General features: G+C 41.2%; 4 protein-coding genes across 7 annotated transcripts in view; 2 read left to right on the top strand and 2 right to left on the bottom strand.

The window, feature by feature from the left end:
- The window catches only part of LOC138911112 (transcription factor SPT20 homolog), a 52,225-nt gene extending 44,465 nt beyond the window's left edge, over positions 1-7,760 (bottom strand). The window contains exons 1-2 of the mRNA XM_070208415.1: positions 7,696-7,760; positions 7,393-7,481 (exon numbers count right to left, since the gene is read on the bottom strand). Of these exons, the coding sequence (XP_070064516.1) occupies positions 7,393-7,481; positions 7,696-7,760 (154 nt within the window). The remainder of the gene's footprint in view (positions 1-7,392; positions 7,482-7,695) is intronic.
- Positions 1-26,488, top strand: part of LOC6635417 (mucin-21) — a 100,089-nt gene that overhangs the window by 43,447 nt on the left and 30,154 nt on the right. Inside the window, exon 2 of the mRNA XM_032440252.2 lies at positions 13,322-13,372. The gene's annotated coding sequence lies outside the window, so the exon portion shown is untranslated. The remainder of the gene's footprint in view (positions 1-13,321; positions 13,373-26,488) is intronic.
- Positions 20,179-22,215, bottom strand: LOC6635415 (zinc finger C2HC domain-containing protein 1A). 4 transcript variants are annotated; one of them, XM_032440255.2, is made up of 4 exons: positions 21,767-22,215; positions 21,337-21,719; positions 20,643-20,907; positions 20,179-20,582 (listed from the first exon to the last, which is right to left on the bottom strand). In XM_032440255.2, exons 1-3 carry the CDS (start codon positions 22,073-22,075, stop codon positions 20,871-20,873), a joined length of 729 nt encoding a protein of 242 aa, XP_032296146.1. In that variant the 5' UTR covers positions 22,076-22,215; the 3' UTR covers positions 20,179-20,582; positions 20,643-20,870. The 4 variants fall into 4 exon arrangements, with proteins under 4 accessions (XP_032296146.1, XP_032296144.1, XP_032296145.1 ...); XM_032440253.2 differs by having other exon boundaries at positions 20,180-20,595; positions 20,663-20,907; XM_032440254.2 differs by having other exon boundaries at positions 20,180-20,582; positions 20,663-20,907.
- LOC6635416 (grpE protein homolog, mitochondrial) lies at positions 23,949-25,014 on the top strand. Its single transcript, XM_002058923.4, has one exon. The coding sequence runs from the start codon at positions 24,079-24,081 to the stop codon at positions 24,793-24,795; it is 717 nt and encodes a 238-aa protein (XP_002058959.1). The 5' UTR covers positions 23,949-24,078; the 3' UTR covers positions 24,796-25,014.

Genomic DNA, 26,488 nt, shown 5'->3' with positions numbered 1-26,488 from the left:
AGATGGCCACAAAGATTAGAGCCCAAAGCGATTAAGTTTCTGACAAAATAGCAGACCAAGCCGCATGGCCCTGATTACGTCTGAGTTATGTTTAGAAGAGTGCGCCACGAAGCACGAAGGGCATCAACAATTCAATTGGCCAAATGAAATGATTAAAACAATAAACGTTGCAAAGAGGAGGGATAGTTCATGCTGAAAGGCATATTAAGCTTTAATAATTAAATCGAACCCTTAAGAGGATTAGCGGGAATATTGAAAGACAGCTTGCAAGCCATTTGAAGTTGGCTGCGCTGTTTGAACATGTTAATCGTTTGGCGATAAATAAAAGAAAGAGATTAAGTAAAATAATCGAATCGGAATTGTTCTGAATTCTTTATTCTTTACAATAATAATGAAGCCAAGTGCTGACGTATTAATAATTCAAATAACTAATAGTAATATTAATTATCCAATTCAATTCAATTTAATTCTTTCTAATAATAACACAAATATTAGCCTATAGATAATTGCCAGCAATTAAATCATAAATACCATTGCAAGCATATGAACAGGAAAGGGCGTGTACTGTGGGGCGCTGACTATTTATTAGCTGTCGCACCTATTTAGCTTTAAACTTAACTTACGCTCCGCTTAACGCTATCATAGCCGATCAGGGCAGCACCTTTCGCGATGATATCCAATTGATAACTGCCTGCAGGCGCGGCGCACAGACGCGTCGCATTCGTGTTGCAACATGAACAAGATAAGAATTTAGAATTGAGAAGCCGAGAACCCAAGTAACCGAGAACTGCGAACTGGACAGACTTTGGCATTGGCAATGCCAAAGGGGCAATGCCTGTAATGATGATGGCCACAGCAGCAGCTATGGCGATGGCAATGGCAATGGCAGCGGCAAAGCCAACCGTTGAAGCGGTGCAAAAAACATGCAGCAGACAGCGGAACCGCCACTAAATTGTTGGCGTTGTTGCAGTTGTTGTAGCTGTTGCAGTTGCTGTTCTGTTCCTGATAGTTGTTGCTGCTTGTTTACCTAAGCGTTAACGGCTGCCCAGTGGCTGAGAACTATGCGAGCGCGTATTGCAGCGATGACGACAATGGGGCGCGACAAGATAACAAATGCAATTCGGACCGAATGCGAATGCGAAAGAGAAGTCACTTCAAACTGAAAAGGTCGCTGATGGTTTCTGCAACAAGAAAATAAAAAGTAAAAACACAAAAAGTCATAATGACAACAGCCAGAACAGTCACATTTCATAATAATCAGGAATGCTTACAATGCTTACGACCTAGAAACAAGTATTCTCTAGACAAGCGAACACAACTAGGAGTCACCCTTTAGACTGGAGTGTGCTCGTCGGGAGTGTTCGACTACGAGATAGACAGACTTGTTAAGATTTGTTTTCAGTTTTGTGGGCAACGAGGAAAGGCATCCAACAAATCAAATATGTGTAGACCATACGTGAGTCCACATATCAAATTTGTTGATTCTAACTTTGATAAGATTCGAGATATGCTCAAAAACTCACAATTTTGATATCGATTCTTATCGATTTTACAGAAACTTTGCAAGTTATCGATGATTTGGCACTAATAGGAATATTAAATTCAATATTTAAGCTGTGGCTCAAGTGATTTGCATGGAAGTTCGTGAAAAAACGAAATATCAACTCAGTTTGCCGTCCTAATTAAAAGTTGTTATAACTTTTTGATTTACAGCTTAATCCCATGACATTTGCACAACTTTCTCAGTGAGTACAGGGTATAGGCAAATGGAAGGGCAGCTGCTAAGGGCTGGCTGGTTTATGAAGGCGGTTCGTTTAGAGTGCACACAAGTGGTTCGGTTCCGTTCGGTTCGTTTAAGCTGAATGCAGCGAGTGTCCTAGCATATGAATGCTCGAACTCGCATTCGTTTGGCCGTCATGTGGAATGCCAATTTAAATTGCATCCCAAAGGACAAAGCGTCTGGGACAGGTGCTCGCTTCATGATGTGCATTCGTCGCCGTCGCCGTCGCCGTCGCCGTCGCTCTGCGTCCTGGCCCCCACAGATTTTTGCCCATAGACAATATTTTATGGTTGCGGCCTGCCGCTTGCCGCTTGCCGCTTGCTGCGTCGTCTGCGTCTTGACAGGACGACCGGGCCGGGCTCAGCTCCCCCTGCCGCCGGCCGCACTTCGCTCTGAGCGTCTTGCTAGCTGTCTTTCGCTCTGCCTTTCCTCTGTCTGTATGTCTGTCTGATTGTCGTTGTCGTCGTTGTTGTCTACCTGTGGAGCTGTCGGCATGTCCTCTGGCTTGTCCTGTCCTGTCCAGCACTGTCCTGTCCAGCACTAAGCTGAACTGTGTCTGGCCGCTGAATTTATGGGAAAATAACTTGCTGGGAATTTATGAAAACTGCGACGCCATAATAACAATAATCAGACTAAGTAGTGACCGCTGCCAGACATAAACTCTGCCCAGATAAACCTCAAGTGCCTTTTCTCAACTAACATAAAAATGCTAATAGCTGGCGGCGGTGCGGTGCGGTGCGGTGCGGTGTGGTGCGGTGAATTGCTGTGTGGTGCCTGCCACAATTTTAACGTGAACCGCACAGCTTAATTAGCAAAATGTCGCGGAGCTGTGGAGCTCTGGAGCTCTGCTCCTCCAGAGCTGATGACGACCGACGGTATTAAGATACGCGCTACCCAAGCTACACGCCAGGGTTGCTTAGCTAATGCAACGCAGCTGGGTTGCCTCCATAGGGATGGGCCGTGTACTCTTATTTATAGGGTCAGCGTTGGCGACATTCAGACGGGCAACAAGCGTGATGAGAACGAGCTGGAATGGGGCTGGAGAAGGGGCTCAAATTGCGAGAAATTAAATGCTTAATGCAATTTGATTAGTCAACTGAAAAGGTCACAAATGCTGCCAGCGGGCGTATTTTTCTATCAGACAAAATAACAGCCAAATGACGTTCCTAATGCGACTCAATTATAACTAATAAGTATCTATCAACAATTGGCCAAACCCTAACAATGATGAATCAAAATACTTTGCCTTATTTTACGACTGCATTTATTCAAGATATTATTAGACATAAGCAAAGGCCTGGGCTGCCAGCTCTATTTTTACACTTTTTACCTTTACATAAAATTTAAAAAAAAAAAAGGAAAAATAATCATAATTATATTGATAATAACTCGAACAAGAATAATAATTATAATAACAATACAATAAATAACACAAATATTTATAATAATAACAATAATAAAAAAAATAATAATAAAATAACTTTTGTATTAACAATGACAATGATAATATTATAACTTAAATTATTATGAATAATGAAAACGTTAGATAATGTTTATAATAACAATAAGTAGCTTGCATCAAATAGCAAAATTCCAACCCCAGCTTATATTTGAATAGACTTATTTTCTGTCACATACGTGCGAGCTGTATGTATAAATATACATATATATTCATGTGCATGTCTGATCACATTTATAAGCTGTGCGAACACTTGCATAACGCTAGACCAGACTGTTGTCTGCTTTATAAATACCCAAGTGACGATGGTGGCCAGCCAAGCAAAACTCCGGATTTCGAGTCACAATCCGATTTCGACTGGGACGACTTGTAGTCATTTGTACATTTGACAGTTCACTGTCGGCATGTGTGCGTACATGTGTGTTTGTGTGTGTGTGGTGGTGGTGTGTGTGTGTGCTTTAAGTGAAAGCATGTGTGTCTGTGCACACCTGTGTTGCTGCGTTGCTGTACTCCAGGCCCGAACACGCTCCAGTAAGCCGCTAAGCCTCAACTCATGTGTGTGTGTGTGTGTGCTGATTGCTGTTGCTATGTGAAGTCAAGACATGAAAAATTATAATAATGACCAAGACAGGGCGCAGGAAATGTGGGCAGGAGCCTGCCCTTCACATTGCTGTCTCAAAATGTGACAAATTTTTTGTGCATTTTCAGCAAGTCTGCTGGAAGAGTGTTACAGATAAAGAGGGAGAGTGAATGAGAGACAGAGATAGAGAGAGGGGTCGGGTCGGATCGGGTCGCTGGCCTCGTCGTAGTTTTCTGCTGCATTTAAGCGCAAATTTTCACTCGTTCTTGACATTCATTGTGCCGAGGTGCTGCCAGTGTACTGTCAGGGTGGTGCCGGGGTGCTGTCGGCGACTGACTGCCACTTGACATGCAGGCAAACGTGTTGACTTCGTTCCTGCTGCATTTGTATGTGTCGCAACTTTTAATGAGCAAGCAAATGAAGTGGCAGCCACCGCAGTGGAGCACGCCTGTGTATGGGTGTGTGTTTGTGTGTGTGCGACATGGCCACCAATGTTTGCCTGACAGCCCCACTAGCCTCGGCAGACGCCTCTAAACTCCACAACGCCCCTGCCCCCTTTGGTATCCTTCCATTTGCGTGCGTTTCCATAAAAGTTTTGTGACAGTTTTTGCATTGCCTCTTGCCTGCATTTCTTTATCTTTCCTCCTTCTTTTTTTTATAGCACTTTTCAAAGTCAAATTGGTTGTGTGCGTGTGTGTGTTCGAGTGTGTGTGGCAGCGGAAATAGAAGCCAAAAAGGCAGCGGCTGCAAACAACAGCAAAAACACGCCCAAAAAAAAAAAAACGGCAAACCAAATAAAAACCAGCAAAAAATGTATTTTAATAGAAAAAACTGCAACTTTTTACAGCGCGTAAGCAAAAACAAAAGTTTTCACAGTGTGTTAAGTGTGGGTGTGTGCGTTGCGGGTGTTGTGTGTGTTGTGTGTGTGTTGTGTGTTTTGGCTGCCACTTGATGTTGCCATTGTGCGTACCTCCCCCCTCCCCCACCCCTTTGCTACATCATTTCGCCCCATTTGCCGTCGTTGTCATATGTGCAAAATGACAAATTAATGCGACGCTTTGGCTTTGGCTTTGTCTGTTGACATTTCGTTTCATTCCATTTCGTTTCGCTTCGTTTCGTTTCGTTCGCCAACGTTCCCCAATGCCGCTGATCATGTCCAGTTCGTTTCCACAGTTCGCTGCACCAAACAATTTCTGGGTGGGCCCAGTGCATAAACGCGCAAATGTGTTTGACAAGGCGTTTGTCTCTCCAGCATAAAAAACAACACACAATTTTATGTGTATGTGTCGGCATGTGTGTGTGTGTGGGTGTGTGTGTGAGTGTGTGTCCCCCGCTGTCAAGCACAAGCTGCACTATTAAATTGTAATTCCCATCTATTGCAGCTAATTTCAATTGTTATACCCTGAAATGGTTAAAACGGGTATAATGCATTTAAGCAAATGTATGTTACAGGCAGAAGGATGCATATTCGACTCCATAAAGTATATATATTCTTGATCAGCATCAATAGCACGTCTGTCTGATTGAATGCCCGCGCAGCAAGAGTTTGTTCCCGATAATTCACCAAATTCGACAGCTTCTCGAATAGTTTATGCAGATCAAGTATCTTTCATATTATAGCGAAAGGTGTTTGTAGGAGAAGGTTCAGGGTATCGCCCTAGTCGGGCACTTCCGAGAAGAACTAACTAGCTTACTTGCTTAACATTATATTTCAATATATTTATTAAATTAAATGCATGCATTTGCTAGTTACCTTTTCGGCATTGAAAACTACAATATGTTTTCTCTTCTACATTTCTTTTTTTTTATTATTTATTGTTTATTTATATATTTTTTGTTGCGCGTTTTTTGATTAAGGCTCAAATTTCATGCGCAAACAATAATTCAAATAATTTATTTATTTTTTGTGTACTCTATTAATACTTATATATATTCCTTAATAAGATCAAAGCTATCTGTTTACATGCGTTTTATAGGCAAACCTTAATGCATTTATATAAATATAGCCCACACAGTTTTCTTTCATGCATTAACATCTAGTTAGCATCAGATGCCCCTCTTTATAAGTGCTCGCCTCGTCGAATTGCCTTCTATTCTCTATTGCACCATGGTACTTCAATATTATATATGTATATAAATTTAACACACAATCCGGCCACTAAGTATCATATATATTTATATGGAGCACATATTCATAAAGTCTGGCTCTCCACAAGTGCCACTTGCCGGCATTTCAACACCACAGTGAAATCAATTTGTTTGGGTTCCAAAAGCAAAGCTCAAGTGTCTCAGATATGTTGCCCATATATCATAATGATCACGATCGTCTGCCAAGTGCTCCAAAAACGACAACAAATTTGCTCTCCCCTCCATGTGGGTCTGTGTCTCCTTTGTATATATATATTTGATGGCTCTTCAATCTGCGCGCCTTTGATTAACCCATGTTCTGGTTCGGCAACTTGTCTCTCTTTCTGTTGCTCCACTTTCAAAAAAAAATCTCTACAGCATATTTTCCTTCTTTGTGCGTAGCATTCTTTGTGGCTGACTCTTAATTGATTAAGCGTGAAATAATTTCTTTTGATTGACTTCAATTGAAATGAATTATTCTTTAATTGGTTGCGCGACGTCTAAGCGGCATGCGCCTGCGCCAAAGGTGCCACATGCCCCTCGCCCCTCCTCCCTCGCCAGCTGGCTGAGACACCCTTGCCTCTTGTGGCGTTTTCAATGCGAATTGTGTCTGTGCGGCAACAGCAACAATATTTGCGACGGCTGCTAGACAAATGTTAAGCTAGAAATGCAAATATTGCAAAAGAATATACATGTATATAAAAAGAAAATACCAGTCATACAAGTTTTTTAGTCACGAAGTTTTAATACCCTTGCACACATATGAGAGATAGAGATATAAAGACATATACCACCAAGGTGGTTTCAGGTGGTTCCGTTTACAGTGCGAACCAATTACCAGCCTTTAGTTCGGTTCGCGAGTTGGTTATGCACATCTACGCACCAGTTTCTGGTTGAAACCTTGTTAAGTCATATCTAATTCAAATGTAAATTAAAATACTTAAGTTTGAAATTACTTCTGCCCGTTGTACTGAAAATGTTGCAAGTCGTAGATATTTTCATATACAAGACGCGGGCTAAATTTGATCCATACCCAAGATTGGCATCTATCAAATATGGGTAGATAAATGCAAATGCTTAGGGCCAATGCAATGCAAATGCTTCGGTGCTGGATCTTCCTTATATCATTTTTTTGGAGTAATTTTTGAGACATTTTTGAATAACCAGTTTGGTTCAAGACACTAGTTGGACCAGCGGACGCGTACCAGTTCGATTCAATGCAATATTTTTTCAATCTTAAGCACGCAATGTTGTTGTGCTACATTTAATTGGCTTAAAAATAATCTGGTATATGGACTGTTTAAGAATGTATATATGTGTATATAAGTATGTATATGTACTTGAGTATATACGTTTCATTTTCATTTCCTGATCAAATTATAATACGCTATGCAAGTGTATAAAAAAAAAAGTTGGAAGGAAATCAACTCAAAACAGGCAACTTACAACAAGGCGTCTGCCAAAACTGCTCCTGCTCCTGCTCCTGCTCCTGCTGCTGTTGCTGTTGCTGCTCCTCGTTCTCCTTCTCCTGGTAGCTGTTGTCGTTGTCAAGAACAAAAATAATAATAAAATTTGCTGTCGCTGCGAATATAAACAGGCAATTTTTGTGCGCCGCTCCAAAAATGCCACAACAGCAACAAATATAACAACAACACGAACAACGACAACATCGACGGTGGCAGCTGTTTTTAATGTCTGCACAGGCCGCCTAATGGCGCTCAACGGCCGCCAAAACTGAAGGAGGACTACGACAAAGCTGCCGCTGCCGCTGCCGCCGCTGCTGCTGCTGTTGCTGCTGCTGTTGACGACCCCATTGCCACTTGGACTCGATTTGATGCCACTCGCAGCAACATGGCACGGCATGCCACGCCCCGTACCGTATCCCGACCCAACTCAAATTGTATCGACGTAGGCGTTGAGCCGCCGCCAGATTGTGACAAAAAAGAGAAACGTAAACGAAAAACAAAAAAAAAAAACTTTGGCGGCGTCTGTCTGGGCCCTGGATTTGTGGCATAAATTGAAAATCATATGCCACACACAAGGCTCATCCTTAATCCTCATTGTCGGGCTCATAATCGTCAGGGGTCTGTTAAGTGCCTGGCATTAATGGCCAAAACGCTGCTTTAATTGAGCGTCACATTTTCCCACATCCGAAACGCTTTGAGCTATGCTAAATGTTAGCACTTTATTCATCTCACGAACTAGTTTCACTCAGTAAGTTGAATTAAAATGAATACATAATTAAGTCACTTGAATTTGTAAAATTTGTGTATACAAATTATTGCACAACTAATACACTTGACCATAAACAGTCGGGAGTGTCCGACTAGAAGATACCCAATAACCAGTAGCGTCAAGCTGCCTTTAAGCATTCCAGCTTCCGTCTAGGCATACATGCAAAAAAAAAACACAGAGGCTGCGCTTCTTCTTACCTTTCTCCACATTATTCGCATTCTCGATTAACTCCGCTCTTAATAGTCAGGTTTCTATGATTTAATATAGAGAACACTTAAGTGTGCATGTACCAAATCGCAAGCCTCTACTTCTAATTATAAATAAGTTTTTGAATTGTAAAAAGTTGGGAGACTTGTCAAGAGTATAGCATTAGCTCAGTAAAGCATATGTTCCGCTTAATTACACGCGTCGCATAAATAGCTATAAATATCTTCTAATTTTCGAAAAAAAAAAACTAAGCTAAAAACAGAAAAGTTGAAATGCGCTTTGCTGGCGTACAATTAAAAGCCACGAGTCGAAAACCGAAATTCAAGACCCGAAGGCTCGTGCATAATTAACATTAACCGTTTATGAATAATGCAGTCAGCGGTAACATAATAAGCCGGTCAAAATGTTGTGGGTGTTATGTGGTCAGCAGAGTGGTTGGAGAGGGGAGTCGGAGGCGCGGGGCGGCGTATTGTTTTGTAGTGGATCTCTTGGCTGCTTTTATGACATGACATAAGCGTTTAAATAATACAAAGAAATGAAATTAAAAAGCTGGGTAAAAATTCTACAAATTGCATGGCCATGCAGGTTCGATGATGTGAGGGGAGGGGAGGAGGTGAAGTGAAGGCTGCAGCTGGCGGGGAAAAGCGAAAGCAAACATGTGACATATGCGGCAATTAATGCCGTTAATTATTAAAGTTAACACCCAAAAGCGACATGCACAAGTCAAATAAATAAACACGCAGCCAACCAACCAAACGACTCATTGGCTTGCCACACACCAAGTCAAAGCCGCGCAACCCTGCCTATAAAGCTGCCACAACAACAGCAACAACAACAACAGCAAACGTAAAGTTTAGCCCAAGCCCCAAATGAAAACCCAAACGCCCCAACAATTAAGGACAATGCGTGCTAATTTCAAACGAAAACTCCAACGTCGCCAACTGAAAAATCCGGAGCCCCAGCCAAGGCCCAGCTCGAAACCCAGCCCCAATCCCAGCCCCCAGCATTAGCAGGAGGAGCGCTGTAATAATGATTTTTATTTATAAACTGGCGGCGGCACAGGACGCGAAGCAGTACCCATGCGTGCCACATTGGGATTATGTGAGTAGTTGGCAGCGTGGGTGGCCTGGCCAGGCGCTGATAGGTGGCTGAGTGGGTGGATGGGGTGGATGGGGTGGATGGTGTGGTATGGGGTGGGGTTAAGGGGGGCATATAAGAAGGACAGTTGGCACATAAATAATTTACACGCCTGGCGCAAGGCAACACATCCTTTTTGTTGTTATTGTTGTTGTTGCTGTTGCCGGCACTGCTGACATAATTCTATATATATACATATATACATATTTATACAAACTTATATATACATATATATATGTGTATATATATTATATTTTATATTTTATATTTTTAGTTGTTTTTTGTTGTCATTTTGGTAGCTTTTGTTTTTTTCTTTTTTGGCAGCAGGAAACAGGCAAAGCAAACAAAACTTTGTTAATTTTATGCAACTTTTTGGCTTTTACGTGTTTAGTTTATGACTTTTGTTGTTGTTTCTTGCGCCCCTCTCTCACCCCACGCGCCCACATAGCGTTGTTTAAAGGAAATTATGATTTTTTGTTTAGGGTACACTTTTTAGCTTATGCATAGCTAGAATTTTGGGCTGTAAATAATGCACAACAAATCGGTTCAAGCTTTTCTTATCGATCCATAATCAATATACAGTGGTAACTCGTTTGAACGGTCGTAGCGCGCTTACTCAAGACTACTGTGCGCCTTACTGAGAGGCAATAAATATGAACTGATGCAGAATGGTTTGCTATAAAATGTCTGCTCAAGAGAGATGTTCGCCTGTGGGGTGTCTTTAAGAAGGGTATTATAGGGTGTCACAGAAATATATTTATATATATTTTTTATCTGTTGCACAAAAGACTACTTTAAATCATAGATCAACTTTAACTTTGATTAAAGTAGAGCCTTTTCGATAACAGTGAATAGTTATCGATTAATTGAAATTGATTTTTATTTCGAGCAGCCTAATCGTGCGACTTTTCATTTCAATTAAAATCTTAGCTTGAATATAAATTCACACATGCATATCTTAATGAAAATCACACATATGCATTCTATGATTAACTACCTTTAAAACGACCAATCAATTATTGCCGCTATAGACATGAAGACATTTAAGACCCGTTGCTCTCAGGCATGATTAGCTTGAAGATCTGAAGATATACAAATCTTTTAAGCGTTTGCATTATCGGGGATTATTTAAAGAGATCTCGAACTGATTTTTTACGATCAACTTTTGATTGCGTTCCCCGCCCTGCATCAAGTTTGATGCGATCAGTTCCAATCGACTTGGTCTCCTTCCATGTGTGTGGGTTGCCCTCTTTTTGTATTCGTTGAATATTATTGTTATTTTTTTATTTTTTTTTATTTTTTATTGCTGTTGTGTAAACAATAAAAGCAGCCAAATAAAAATACTTTTGACAATGCCCAAAATTTAAAAACCGGCAGCACATCGTGCGATAATGAAGATGATGTTGATGGTGATGGTGATGATGATGTTAATGACAATCGAAAGGCCAATGCGTTCATTAGTTCTCATTATAAAAAAACGAAGAAGAAGAAAATAAAGAGATGAGACAAAAATTGCTTGAACCGAATGATAAACGCATTTATAAACAAAGCGTTTTTCAACAGAAACCATAACTAACACAGTCTGGAATTCAGGGAAAGAGCGCGAGAGTTGCGCGAGAACTGGTTTCGGGCATGCGGGGGCTCCACTTCACTCGATCTGTCCACTCGGCTCATTGTCTGCAGCTAATGAAGTCTATTAATAATGATGGCATGCGATATCTCACAGATACAAAAGATGCCCCATAGAAAATATATTCAAATATATATATTTGATTTGATTATTGCAATAATTTTCATAAAAGCGCTAACCTAGTCGTGGGTGGCCCATCAATGCGAGTTGAATTCGTAAATGGACTCAGCGGGCTGTTATCTTTTAGCTTTTAAGCACAAACGAGCCGCAAATGAGGCGCGACCATGTAAAATACCGATAAGAGCAGTTCAGCTGCCCACTCATCGTGTGGGTGTTGGCTTTGGCTTTGAGAACTGCAGAGAAAGGGTCATAAAACGTATCGATAACAAAATGCGCTATTTGTTAAGCGTTTAGGTAAGCGTTGGTGAAGAAATATAAAAAAAGTGATTGCTTTGAAGCTGTTAAGCTACATTAATTGAATATATACAGATATATGTGAGTTGGTTTTCAATGGATAAGATAACCTTTATTATTGATAAGTCTGTTACAAATTCCCTATGAATTTAATATTGCTTAAATTTATGCAAGCTCCATAGAAGCTTATATTTAAGCTGTTAACATATTTGTATGCATCATGAAGTCATGGAGATTAATACTTCAGTGAATGCATATAAACTTAGCACCTTACTGCTGAAAAGACTCTTATTCAAATGTGCAAGGAATAACAGCTCGTGTGAGCATGAGAATCGCATAGGAAGGCGCCTATCGAAGGGCTGTCAGTGGCAAAGCCCTTTCGGGCTGAGATAACTTATTTGTAGCCTGCCCAGCGCCACAAACGAATGCACAGAAGTGCATTTCAAGTGCACTTCGAGTGCTCGTATTCGCATTCGCATACGCCAGAAGGAGCAGTACGTGAAGTGCGGACCATAAACTTTGAATGCTCAATGGACAAGCAGGCAGCCCCTTATTCAATCGTTCTTATTGTTGTTGCTGCTGCTGCTGCTGCTGCATTGTCGAATGCGTTTTTATAACAATTTAATTATATTTATGCCGTTTATAAACGTGGCGAATGGTCGTGTTGGCGGCTGGCGGTTGGTTGGGGACCCATTGCAAAAGTCATTCAAGCCAAAGTAATGCAAAGGAGCGCAGCTCATTTTCCGCTTGCCTCGCCAATCCACGTCAACCAAAGAGGCGCTCTCTCTCTCTCAGTGCCATCGATGCGTTGTCCAAAGCCGATGCCAATGCACATAACGACGTCCATTACACGCAAAAGCAGCGGAAACAAGAATAGCAACAAAAGAAAATGGCGTCTGGCGACAATATGCGTGCGTGTGTGTGTGTGTGTGCCTGTCTGTGTGTGCGTGTGCATGAACGAAATTATTTTTATTATTTTACACAATTTTTATATGAAAGCCAAATGCGATACAACAAAAGAACTTTACAACATGGCATAAATATTTAGTATATTGCAATTGCTATTCTTGTTGTTGTTGTTGCTGCTGTTGCTGTTGTTGTTGTTGTTGTATTTGTGTGGCAGCTCTTGTATTTAATGAGATTTTTTAACTTTTCCAAAAGCGCCTTAAGCGCTGCTCTGTCGAGCAAACAACAAACTTTGTTTTCCATTCAATATGCACACTTGTACATCATTATTTAAATATATATATATAAATACATACATTATATAAATACAAATATATATCTATATAAATATATATATATATTTATTTATTTAATGCTTTTGTTGTCTTTTGCTCAACAATTTGATTTGCTCGCACTAGAGTCTAGCAATAAAATGCACTACAAAATGTTAGTTAAATAAGTTTCTTCCTTGCAAGTTGAAGTTATTTAACTATATGAGGAACAACACAAAAACAGGTCTATCTGTTGAATAAATAAAGAACATTTGTGCAATTGCATTTCATTTTTTTTTTTTTAACATATATTTTTTTTAAATGTGCCATTTAATGGACATAATTTGCCAGCGATAAGTGTAATTAGCGCTAGCGCCGTTTGACAATAAAAAAAACTGCCTTTGATTGGTTTCTGTTGCAAATGGAATTTTAATGCATATTAAGAGCCTTAGTTAATACAAGTATTTTAGTGTTAAAACAAATGAATCAAATTTAATGAATTCTAATCATTTTTTTTATGCCATTCAAATTGCAGCCCAAATACGTGTTAATTAATTGGCTTTGAGGACGCTTTGAAGAGCAAGAGGTAAATTTCCGATATCTATAGTACTGTCATTGCCAGAAAACATATTTCTCACAGCACACAGCCCCCCAACAAAGTCCCTCCCTCTTTCCCCTACACACACTCACACACACACACACACACACACACACACACCCACACACAAACCCGATAGACGCTCAGTCGACAGCCAGCCGCTTATAATAATAATGCGATTTATCAAATGCACGTAAATTACAATAAATTAAAGACGAAATTAATATTAATGACCAAGACTGGCCGAGACACACACATATACACACACACATACACACACACAAACTACTACCAGATATATATACAATTATATATATATAAATATATAGATACGCCCAACTTCTGTGCTGCTTATGTCCACCCCCTTGTCTTGTAGTCCTTTAGACAATTGCCAAATTAAGTGCATGCCTGCCTGTGGTTGTTTCTGCATGTGTGTGCGTGTGTGTGTGTGTGTGCGTGTCCACAACTTGAGATCTTAAATATGAAAATCGTTCTTTTGATTGCAAATATGCCTATTTGCATGGCATTTGGAGACCGTAGAGCACAGTTAATAAGCCTGGCTATAATAGCGCAAAACTGCAAAGCTAACAAATCGCCAAGCGATTGAGCTAGCTGCCATTGTGGGGCGGTGGGCCGTTGGGCCGGTGGGCGTGGTGCAGCAGGTTGCCATTAAATATATTCTGTTAGAGATGAGCATAGGTTCAATATGCGAGTCTATTTAAGGTATACAAACGTTAAGTATTTATTTATCGTTAAGGAATATTTTGCAATGAATATATTATATATATATATATATATTTATATTAGAGCAAGCATTAGTAGGTATTTTGAGCATTAGGCGCATAATACTTATATTAAGTTTTGTGTTATATTATTCCATTTTTATTTATGTGCTATTCAAAGGGTTTCAAATTAGCATGAAAGTATGATAATTTAATAATTTTATATTTGCATTTTGAAAAGTATTTTTATTGAATTTAATATGTAATCAGCATTGTTTTTGATTTGCACAATTTAAGACGGAGGTATTAAATTATGAAGATCTTTAATACGTATACATCACATATTACGTATTCTACATCAAAGTAACTAAAACAAAAAATTCTCAAAATAGTTGTAGTTCAACTTGGTCCATCAAATATCATCCTGCTAGCCACATATCACAGTATTCTTACACGGGCAGTCACTGGTTTTTTGGGGCAACTCAGATGATTGTTTCTTCAGCTGAAGCTGGCAAATTTTGCATATTTAATGAGCCTGGTGTGGCACAAACGCAGCCAATGCTTTTACATATGTGCATGTGTATATATGTACATGTGTGTGTGTCTCCGTGTGCGTGTGTGTGTGTGTGTTTGTGTGCGTGTTCTGTGCACCTGTGTCCGAGTCTGTGTCTGTTGCTGAGTTTTCGGGCTCATTGTTGCTAGCTTGTTGAGTTGCAATTTGGCTAACAAATTATGCAACAGCAACAAGCCAACACACACACAAAGATGCAACAGCAACAACAATAACAACGACAACAACAACAACAACTGCACTACTGACCCAACTGGGCCCAAATCCTGCGCCTGCAGCTTTTGGGCCATGTCAGGCATTGACTTTACGGCCCCGACCGTTGCTACGTTGCCATCCGTACGGCCCTGTTAAATAATTGTAATTTATGGCATTTTACACATATAAATATATGGAAATCAATAAATTTCAAACACGCACACATAGACACACACACGCACACACACATATTCGGGATAGTTACACTTGCATGGGCAATTTCCCCAATAGACCTGCGTTCGGTTTGGTTTTTTGGTCAGCAGTTCATTTACACGCACTATAAATTGCATTTGGCCAGCTCCCCAGTTGGCCAGTTAACCTTTATAGGCGACCCCCTGCACGGCCCCCTACCAACCTATTTGCCGCCCAGCCGCAGCCGCATCCACGACCACAAACTGCACCCCAGCCGGGCCGCTGCTGCTGCTGTTTGCCTTGTTTGAGTCATCCATTTGGCTTATTGTTATTTGGAATTTAACAATTATATAATGTTGTCGAAATTAAAGGTAAACTGCCCGCTGATAGATGCCCCGCCGCCCCCTACTCCGCTGACCGGATTTGCAAGCCACGTCCCTAGGAGATTTGTACACTGACCTGGCCGCACCTTTTTTCAATGATTGCATTTTGACTTTTAAATATGCACAATATTTTGCATTTCAATTGCGGTTTTCACACAAACACACACACACGCACACGTGCGAAGTACACACATAAATGTAATAACTCTGTCAATTTGTGTTGTGCCTGCGGCGCCTGTTTCATGACGTGTTGACAAATCGCGTGGGTAGTTTCAACAATTGCAAGTCGTCGTTTTCTACTTGAATCTAATACACATACTTGCAAATGCGAATAAATAGTCATATTTTAAATTTCATTGTCTGTGCTCTACACAAAAGTCTATACCTTTTGTACTGCTTTTGGCCACGCATTGTGAATCATTTGCAAAACGCTTTTGAACTACTTTAAAATATGTGCTAAGCACTTTTGAATCGTTTTTGTGCCCCTTTCGAACCACTTAAAAGCCCTTGCAGAACTCATTTGAACTTATTCCACATTAAAACCAACTTCTTTTAAAGCACTTTCAAATCTTGCTAAGGCCCTTATTGAAGCTAGTTCAAACTCTGTTTGCTCAATTTTTACTTGTGCTCCATTTATACGCCATTTGGGAGAAGCCTTTTTAACCTGCTAATTCCTCTTGTCCCCTTTCGAAACCTTTTTTCAACACTTCATTATAACACCTTTAAAGCACTTTTCAATATTCTTTGAACCCTTTTAAGCCAGCTTGAGCTCTGGAAAACTATGCCTTACTGAGATTTGAGCATATCAAGATGATCGTCAAATACTAAAGAAATTCAATAAAGTTGTTTTAGTTCTTCAATAAAAGTATAGAAAACTTAAAAAGCCCAGCTTAGTAGACATAACCTCTTCGCCTTTTATGAGATTCTTTACAATTGCACCTCGTACAAAAAAACATATATTTATTTATTAATTTCTTTTGCATATGGTTAAATGCCTAATGAAAAAAAATATTCGAATGCTCGCTGTGTGTCATCAATTTTTATTTTATTTTTTTCCATTGCGTTTATTTTGTTTATTATTCAATTTCTCTCTCCTCGCATTTATGCACTATTATTATTTTTTTTATTGTTGATTTTTTTTTTTGTGATAATTGTTAAAAGAAACTTCAGTTTGGTTGGCTTTTGAAATGCTTGTTCTGTGCGTATTTTCATTAAAAATCGAACTTAATTAAATTGTGTCAAAGCTATTAAATTTTTATTGTCATTTTTGCGAAAACACATAAGTGTGCAATACGCTTAAGCCGCCGCCGATGCCACATACAGACAATAGCAGCAGCCCCCCCTTGAACAGGCGGTCTCATTGAATTGCGTTGCAAATGAATTTATGGCCACTTATTTGTTATATATATGCATACATATATATAAATATGTATCATAAACCTATTAGACAGCAAGCCCCATTTGCGGCACCCTAAACGTGGCCCCCGCCTCAGCCCACCCTCCGGCATATCGTGTGTCAATATGGGCTGGGCATGCGGCTGGCTTTTTAAGGGTCTCTCAATCATGTTTTTTAATGCACAAAGTATCTCAATTTTGTCACGAGCTATGTGAAACATTGGAGCAGGCATTTCCGATCTAATAGAATGTCCGAATTCTATGCAAAATGACTGACAAGGCAGCTTCTTGAACCTCGGCTTAGATTCAACTTGTTGCTGCTTGCCTCATTCACAATGTCATCGGAATCGACTTGAATCTGTAGTCCATGGTCTAAAATGCTAGACTCTAGAATCGCTATTCCCTATTAGAGCGTATGTAGGAACAATCAATGTTTAATTGACTTGCTGCTGGGAGCAGAATATCGTGTGTATATCAGGGTATTTAATCTTCGGCATCTTTGGCTTGTTGTTTTGGCAAATGTCTCGCTTACCGCCTGGTGTGAAAAGTAATTATGGCGCCTTCTGACAGCCGGTCAACTTCATTCGACGTCCATTAACTCGGCCGCACTTCACATCCAAGGCACACCGCCCCCCCCCCCTCTCCCACTGAACCCACACAGGCACCCCCAACCCCTTTCACACACAACTCCACACAATTCCTTCGATTCAGACAGCTGCGCTTGTTGCATTTTTCTCGAATCGCCGACTCGTTTTTGGCCTTTTGTTTATTTACTTTTTATGTGTTGGCTCAGCTGGACATTCGCCCTGCCTAGTTTGAGGCAGGGGGAAGGGAGGGTGGGGCGGCACATTCCAGTGCTGGTCACGTATGATGACCCAAATGTGCGGCGGCACCTCCTTCAGTTCGTCCAGCACGCTGCAGTGCGTGTTGTTGTTGTTGTTGTTGTTGTTGTTGTTGTTGCTGTTGTTTTTTTAATAAAATTTATTACACTCTCACATGACAAACATATACCTCGCACCCACAAGCCCACAACCCGTGCCCATGCCCCCCGTTTGCCTTTCGTGTTTGTCTAATAGAAAAATTATGGGCCAAGGCAGGCCGCGACGTTCTGTAGTGTGTGTGTGTGTGTGTGTGTGTAAGTGAGTGTGTGTGGCGTAAGGTGGTGGGGCGGGGGTTAGGCCTTAGTTTTTATACGCATGCCTCGTCCCGCGTCTGGCGTTCCTCTTGTCTTTGCCTCGTTTGCCCCATAATTAGAACATAAAACTTTTTATTGAAATGCTGAGGCATTTTCATTTACGTGTCGATCCGTCAGACACACAGCATAGCGCCTCGCGATGGGTGTGTGTGTGTGTGTGTGTAAGGGAGGGAGTGTGTGCTTGCCTTAATAACAGTTAACGTTTACACACGCATATGTATTTAGTATTAGGCACACATACACACACTGAAACACACAATTAAATAAATGTAATAAACATTTATTTTATTAATTAATAATTCTACGCTGAAGCCGAGAAAGAACGCCCGTATATATACACACATACACATATATATATAGAGGCGTGTGTATGAGAGTGTGTATAATGAGCATGTTGGTCGGCAGATAATTATCATTAAAAATGCACACACCAATTAGCCAAATTCAATTTGACGCTAACTCGCTGCAAAATGCACAACGCCAACAACAAATTAAAACATATGTTAAACATTTTATTAGCTCAAAGCTCAAATTTTCCACCTAAATTGAAACAATATAACATAATGGCAAGCGCAAAATACAAAAATAACAACAATAACAACATCAATTGCAAAACAGCCAAAAGCCAACAACCAGCACAGCTCAAATGTTGACATTTTTCAATTATTGTTTGCTTTATTTATGCATTCAGCTAAAAATTCAATGAATACAAACGATAAAATATAATTTAAATCTACATTTATAAAAATATGTTTGACTTTTGTTTGTACAATTATTTATTCAAATTTTCTATTAAGTATTTTGTTACATACGCTTTTCCCTGATTTAGTTACACTGTTCCCATGCGCCTGTCAACGTTGACATGCACCTTCACGTGCTGCACACCCAACAAATATTGGCTTTTAAATACAATTACGATAGAATACACTACGAAACTGGTTATTGCAGAGTTTGGGCAAGTTTCTCTATAAGTACCTTATATTCAACAGATTCTTTATTCTATATCTGGTATGGTATAGTGCCTCGATGGGAGGTGCATCTTATGGTTAACATGTTTGAACGATATATCTTGTAAATGACAAAAATTGATCTTATGGGAACTCTATTTTCGACCGATTGTGCCAATGACAGCTATATAATATAGGGACCTAATGCTGATCATACTTGATGGCTAGGTTTTTATACCTCAATTTAATTTTCAGCCGATTCAACTTATAGCAGTATACGATATAGGGTGCTGATCAGGCAGATGTCTCTCTCTATGCTCTACACATTTTATCGCAATACCATAAAACCCTCTTTAAACAGACAAAGGCTTAGTTCCGAATGATTGCTTCGCAATCTCAACGTAATAGAAGCCAGCAAAGCTGCGCTATAATTCTCAACAGATTTTAGCGCAAAGCCAGCTTAATAGCTGGCGGTTTTGTAAACTGATATGTGCAAGATCTAATCTGCCCACTTATGTTTTATTCCTCCCATATACAACATGATTCTCACATTACGCTTACATTTCAACTACGTGGCACGGCGGAGCTTGTTCCTGGTGCTCATTAGCTGCCTCCTGCCACCAACTGGAGAGGCAACTCTCGAGGCAGCTCGTTTTCTGCTATCTGCGCACAATGCCAATGTGTAATGGAGTGGAGTGCATCAAATGGCACCGCAATGGCACACACGCTAAAGCTGCATTAGCAACACGACAGCAACAGCAACAGCTACAAATCTGGTCTGCTACGCAATATTATATGGACAGCTCCTGCCCCCCCGCCAGCCCCCACCCATCCTCATCGTATTTCCTTCCAAATGACTGTCTGCGAGTTTTTAATGAAAAATTGCTAGGGCGTTATTTGTTTAATGCGCTTCATCAAACAAGCAGCGGTGGCCATTTACCTGGTTGAGCCGCCCCATCGTGCCATAGTTTCACCCTGCCCCAACTGCCACGCCCTGCCTCACCTGCCGCCCCCATTCAGAGCACATACCCTATTTAAGCGCGCTATAGGGCTATTCCCGTGCAGGTGCCGGCATTCAATTTGCTTTCAATCGGGGTAAATAAAATGCTGAAAGAGAAACCACCAAATGGCTTCAGTGTTTGTGTGTGAGTGTGTGTGTGTGTGTGTGTGTGCGTGAAAGAAAATGTTAATAAATTACACGCCAGATTATTATTCTGTGGGTCTATGTCGTGAAAAATTATACACAGGCAGGTTTATTCAGCACCTTATGAAGCGCTCTCATGTGTCATGATAGAAAATCATTTCAATTGGACGACAGCAGCAATGGGATTCTCAATTCTCGAGTTTCAGTTTTGGTTACTTGGGGTTCGTGGCTCATAATTCATGGTTTGGGCCGCATTTGGTTTATTTTTTGGTTTTTGAACTGCAAGCTCGAACACCAAAAAAAAAAACATCCACTTTCAATGTGACACGTGACATGCGACATAAAACAAAAGAGAGCGCAACATGGAAACAATAATTAAAAAGTCTCACTCTCGACTCGGACGCCAAGTTGTCAGTTTTGGGTTTCGGGCTTTAAAGTGTTCGCAGTGCATACACTGCAAGAAAATGCTAGAATTTAACAATTGAAATTTACATCATTAATACCAAATGCTCACACTATCATCATATAGCTTACATATTTAGCTTATGCATACTTGATGTTCATCTGGTCTCCGCTCACTCGCCAGTTTTCCATGAAAAGATTTTGTTTGTAGAATCTTGCCTGTGCATTGTTTCATAATTTGTGCAGTGCCTAGTTTCAGCTAGTTTGTTATTCATGGTCAATCTTTGGAATTTAGAATTTGACGAAATTTTTGAATACTGAGAAAACCATTAACATCCGCCTAATTGTTTGCTTGTGGATTGCTTAAACGCTTGGTCCTAGAGTGTAGATATTGTTTGATTTATTCCAATTATATATGAATATAATTTAAAGATCGGTTGATAAGAAAGGAACTAATCCAGATTGCAGTGTGCCCATAAATAGTAAAGATAATTACGGTCACACTGCTGACTGGTTCTTTTGTGTGGACAAATTCTCTGTTGCAATACAAAATATATAATAGGATTTAAAAAAAAAATCCACTGTTAACAGTCGTTACTACTTTGACCTTTGACATGAGCCCTGGACTAGCTACAGCATGTAATTCGAGCCTGATTGCTGTTCATTAATAAGCCGCTTATCAATAATATGATAGAAATTGTATAAGCTTTTAAGCTCAATTAAAAATAGTTCGTACTGTGTGGCCCTCGACTAACTAGTTGCTATATGGGGCTTAACGGGTAGCTAAAACTTAATAAGTTACTCACTTCACAGCCGGTGGCTTGTATTTGATGCGTGCATCCATGCGTTTCTTGGCATTCATGGTGTCCTCGTTGCTGCAGCCGACAGTGAAGGCGGCTATGACTGCCTTCTCCTTGCACCATGCCACATGGCTGTCGTAGGCCTTGAGGTTGAAGCTGCGTTCGCAGTGCGGACAACGTTCTAAGGCAACGTTCGCGCAACGCTTCGTCAGTGTGCAATCCCGGTTAATGGACGAGCTGGTTCCGGGAACATTTGCTGCCGTTACCGTCGCTGTTGTCGTTGCCTTGCGCTTGGCTAATGCCGGCGACTCCGGTTTACACGGGGATGCAACTTCTTTAGCTTTTGGAGTAGGTGCGTCCAAGGTCTGTTCGAGAGTAGCTCGCGTCAGCTTCAAGAAAAATGAGAGTGCGAAATATTGGGGTGTGCTCTGCTCACCTTTGATTTCGACTGCGGCGATGTTGGTCCATGTGCAGCATCTAGCGTCAGCTCGCTGTTGTGCGTCCCAAAGCTGAAGTATTCAATGCCCTCGCGACGCTGCCGAGAAGAATCGAACACTTGACGCTTCTTCAGCACATTCCCACAGATGGCCGCGTGCTTGGCCAACACCTTAGGATTGAATGTTCGATTGCAATGTGGACATTGCTTCAGCTCCGCTTCGCTAGGTGTACGAGTAGTGCCAGTTAGATTTGATGTCATTTTGTGTGTTATTGTTTTCAAACGTGAGCAGATGCTATGGAGATACATCGAGAATTTAGAATGAAATACGTGTATAAAATAGTACGTGTTGCTGTGTAAAAAAAAATAAAACTAATAAAATGTAACTAAGTGGAATTATATAAAAAGTAGCTTGGAGCTGTGCTGTCCGTGTGAGAGTCTCAGAGTCAATGCAAAGGCTGTCGTGCCAGGCTTGAAGCCTCTTCCATCGGTAACAGGCTTGACTTGACGCATAAATCGGATTTATACTAGATCAAAAACTAAATATTTCGAACATGTAAAAAAATTAAATTCAAAGAAATTTAACAAATTTATGTATTTTTGCAAATTTTCTTCTGTAGTATTGTTTTTTTTTTTGTCCACCACCAACAATAATTGGTACAATATTATTCCATCACAATGACCATGATGATTCCTTGATTCCTTTTTGAATCCTTTTACTTTTTAAATGAATCAAATGATTCATCGATATTATTAACTATCGATTATTTCGCTCAGTGCAGCTTTACGCAGCTGCGACCCATTGGACCGAGTGTCTGGAGGAGGAGGAGAACCGCTTCAAGTCTTTCATTGAATTGAATGTTGAAATGGAATTAAAAGACAGACAACGCTTTATACAAATTATGGCCTGGGTCTCGGCTTTGCTTCGCACGCTGCCTGCTCGAGCACTTGACAGGCGCTGGCCTGGGCTGCATTATCGTTGCCACATCCCCCCCCCCCCCCCCCCCCTCACACACACACACACCATATAGCAGCAGTCAAGTTGCCCCAAGTGGCGTGGCACATTGGCCCGTTCCGGGTGCATTTAACGAACGCATTTTTCATCTCTCCCCCGTCTCTCTCTCTCTCTCTCTCTGTGAAGTGATTTCAAAATGATTATTTTTTGACACATGGGGCAACACCTGCATAACATTTGACGGCGGCGGCGGCAACGTTGCAGCTGCCACAGATCCCAATGCCAAAGAGCCAGCCACCTTCAATATGCATCAAATGCCAGAGGAGCTCATGTAGCTGTCGATGTTGATGAGGCGGCTCCAGTCCGTGCCCCTTATACCTCCACTGCACCTCGCTCTACCTCTCCCTCATTCATATACATACGTCTACATACATATATGCATATGTATATTTAAACATATGTGTGTTGTTTGTGTATAATTATATAATTTGACTGCTGCAATTATGCTGTTCGTCGTTAATTGAAATGTAAACGTCATCATTATGATAAGATGACGTTGAGGCCCGGTCCGACCCGACCTGTTATATGAAGGGGGATTGTGCCCAGTTCTGCGTTGCGTTTCTTGCATTGTTAGCGACTGACGTGGGCGCTGCGCACAGCTCCGACTGTGGAGCGTGTCAATTCTATTTGTGCTGGCAATTTGCTGGAGGTTGAAGGAGGGGCAGAGACACGCGAGTCGTGTTATGTGGCAGCTCCTTGATCGGCGCCCATTAGCAAAGCCTTTCTAGAAGCATTGTTATAAGTTTGGACCGGATCGCTTGAAGCTGCTTTATGGGCATCTGCTGTGGTTGAGTGTTGCAAAATGCTCTAAATGCCAGATTCCATTGTTATCGATAACAAACAGTAGACGAATTCCCAAGGGGTTTCTGATTGGGTACCTGCTTCATGGTGCGCGCTAAATTCCTTTTTTTTTGTTTATTGTACAACTTTGTGCCTTCTTGTTCAATATGTGTGCACGTCTTACAATAATTTCTTAGCTCATAAACCCTAGTTTTTCGCATATCCTTTAAAAAACTCTCAAGAAATGAAACAAAATGTGAATACTATAGATATAATATAATTACATCCACAAGTGTTTCTCAACACTCTATTTATCGAAATATCAGACATTTTCACGTCATGGCACTTATCGATATCTATGTTTTAACGGCGATGCTGCCATTAAGTTAAAAAGCAACTATTTGACAGCAGGCGCTGCATCAAAATTTACTTTTGTATTACTTAGTGAAAAGTCTCATAAGTTTTCAAGAACCGATCATTTCAATTGCAATAAGTCTTCTCTAAACTCACATTGGAAATGTTTACCAAACGTTTGGGCCACCTCAAAGCCGTGGCAATAACACAGAATCTGTGCTGGCCGCGAGTCACAGGAACGCAGCAAATGGGTTGTGTCTACAGTACAAAGAAGCAGCAGCTACAGCAACAACAGCAGCAGCAGCAGCCACAGCAGCCACAACAGCCACAACAGCCGCAACAGCCGCAACAGCATCACCAAGTGGAGCAGTGCTCGGCCGATGAGGAGCCGAAGGGGGAAATTGAGTGGCTGACGCAGGAGCTGGCCGCAGCCAGGGTGGAGCACAACGAGCTGCTTGACAAATACAAGCGCGCGCTGGCCGATGGTGAAAATATGCGCAAGCGACTCAATAAACAGATCGACGATGCCAAAATCTTTGGTATACAGGGCTTCTGCAAGGATCTGATCGAGGTGGCCGATGTGCTCGGCCATGCCACTCAGGCGGTGCCCAAGGATAAGCTCAATGCGAATGCCGATCTGAGGAATCTGTATGAGGGTCTCAATCTGACGCGCGCCTCATTGCTGCAGGTATTCAAGCGTCATGGCCTGGAGGCCCTGGATCCGATCAACCAGAAATTCGATCCCAATCTGCATGAGGCACTGTTCCAGACATTGGACAATACGGTTGAGGCCAACACTGTGGTGCAGGTCACCAAATTGGGCTATAAACTGCACAAGCGTTGCATACGCCCCGCCCTGGTGGGTGTGTCCAAGCGTTAATACCGAAGCCATGCAAATATCTATCCACCCAAAATCTATATCATCTGTCCTACATAAACTATGGCCACCCTCACACATTGTTCGCTAAATTATCTTTGTCATGCTACAAAATTCACATAAATATTTAGTAACCACAATCAATGTAGCTTGTGAATATACAGGCAAAAACTCTCACGTTGGCTATAATAATAAAAAAAAAAAGAAGTTTGTTCCAGATAATTAGCAAAAGAAACCATTTGTAAATATACGGAACCGTCACATGAAATGTGTCATGTTGCACAAACCTTTAGCAACGTCATATTAACGTAGAACTTACAGCAAAGATAGAGCAAAGACTAATAAGTTTATGGAATCAGAAAGGTATAGATGCCTGACAAAAGGAAAAGTTATAAATGAACCAACTTCAAAGGTTATTTAGCATGATTGAGTAGCATTAAGAGAGGATCACAAAGCGCTTCTTAGCAGATACTTATTGATGTAGGCAATGTTACAAATGTTAAACACGTGGATAAGAATTATAATTCTGGCAGACACTTATGGAGATAGACTTTTGCACTAAATTGGAATTGATATGTTTCATAATGAAAACCAATTGCTTCCACTGCAATTGCTACATCTACCTCGCAGTCCTGAGCTGCTGTCTGTCAATCGAGTCTCTTATTTGTGAGAAGCTCATACAGAAGCGCAATGGCAATTAAACAAAGCGACGGAAACCCATTAAAAATTGAGCGGCCATTTGGCCATTGGCTGGCACACAGCCTGCGGCGGCTGTTTGCCCAAAAACTAGGCAAAAGTACCAAAAACAGAGAGAGAAAAAAAAAAACAAGAGAAGGAAAAACTTTGCAGCCAGTTGTGTGTGTGAAAATGCGCACAAATATTTTCAATTACAAATTGTATTTTTCCGTTTAGATAAGCAAAATTTATGGCAGTTCCAGCAGCCCATGCCAGCGCAATGCCGGCAACTGCTTGTAGACGCTGCCCCAGTCTCTAGTCTCCAGGGTCTATGCCCGTCTCAGAGCCCGTTCCAGTTGCCGTTCAATGCCTTCGTCTTCGATCGTCCTGCGGCAACAAACACTTTTGCGCTCCGTCGGCGACGCAGTTGTAAACAAGGCTGCAAGCAAAAAAAACCCCCCTAAAATATATAAAAAGGAGCAGCAGACGACGAGCCGTTAGACCAAAGGACCAAAGACGCCAAGCAGCAAAAAGCGCGCAGCCAGAAGAAAAACTACGGAAAAAGAAATGACGTACAGATTTACAGAGTATTTTCCTTTACGTGCTTTTGTGGCGCCGCCAAGTGTCACGTACGCCAGACAGCGGGACGCAGGTGGGGCACATGCGAGTGTGTGTCTGTGTGTCTGTGTGTGTGTTGGGGGCGTGGCCCATCGTTACGAGGTTTCATTCTTTTTTATTTTCGGTCAACCCCAGACATGAAATGCAATGCGAGCAAATGCCTCGCAACTTATTACAGATGACGACTCGACAAGGCCACGTTACGCAGCCCCGACCCGCTTTCGCGCTATCCCTCTTCCCCCACCAATTCCTGCAATGTTCAGCCTGCAGTGCACAGAATTTCTGACACGCCCAGTGGACAGCGGTCAGCCGCCCCCTGTACCTTACTGCCACCCACACCGATTTAAAGGAAAAAGTTTTCACTTCGCTTTCGGGCAGAGTACAGAGTACGCAAAATGCTTGC

Source organism: Drosophila virilis, chromosome X (genome assembly GCF_030788295.1).
Source record: "Drosophila virilis strain 15010-1051.87 chromosome X, Dvir_AGI_RSII-ME, whole genome shotgun sequence".
Classification (NCBI taxonomy): domain Eukaryota; kingdom Metazoa; phylum Arthropoda; class Insecta; order Diptera; family Drosophilidae; genus Drosophila; species Drosophila virilis.
Note: the sequence above shows the minus strand (reverse complement) of the source record. Positions and strands in the feature narration are given on the sequence as shown.

Bases quoted from the DNA above. Each gene is read 5' to 3' on its own strand.
- LOC6635415 (XM_032440255.2), bottom strand. From the start codon at position 22,075: ATGTATCTCCATAGCATCTGCTCACGTTTGAAAACAATAACACACAAA. The intron at 21,720-21,766 runs GTGAGCAGAGCA...TTTTTCTTGAAG, and splicing joins CGCCGCAGTCGAAATCAAAG to CTGACGCGAGCTACTCTCGA. The intron at 20,908-21,336 runs GTGAGTAACTTA...TCTACACTCTAG, and splicing joins TACAAGCCACCGGCTGTGAA to GACCAAGCGTTTAAGCAATC.
- LOC6635416 (XM_002058923.4), top strand. From the start codon at position 24,079: ATGTTTACCAAACGTTTGGGCCACCTCAAAGCCGTGGCAATAACACAG.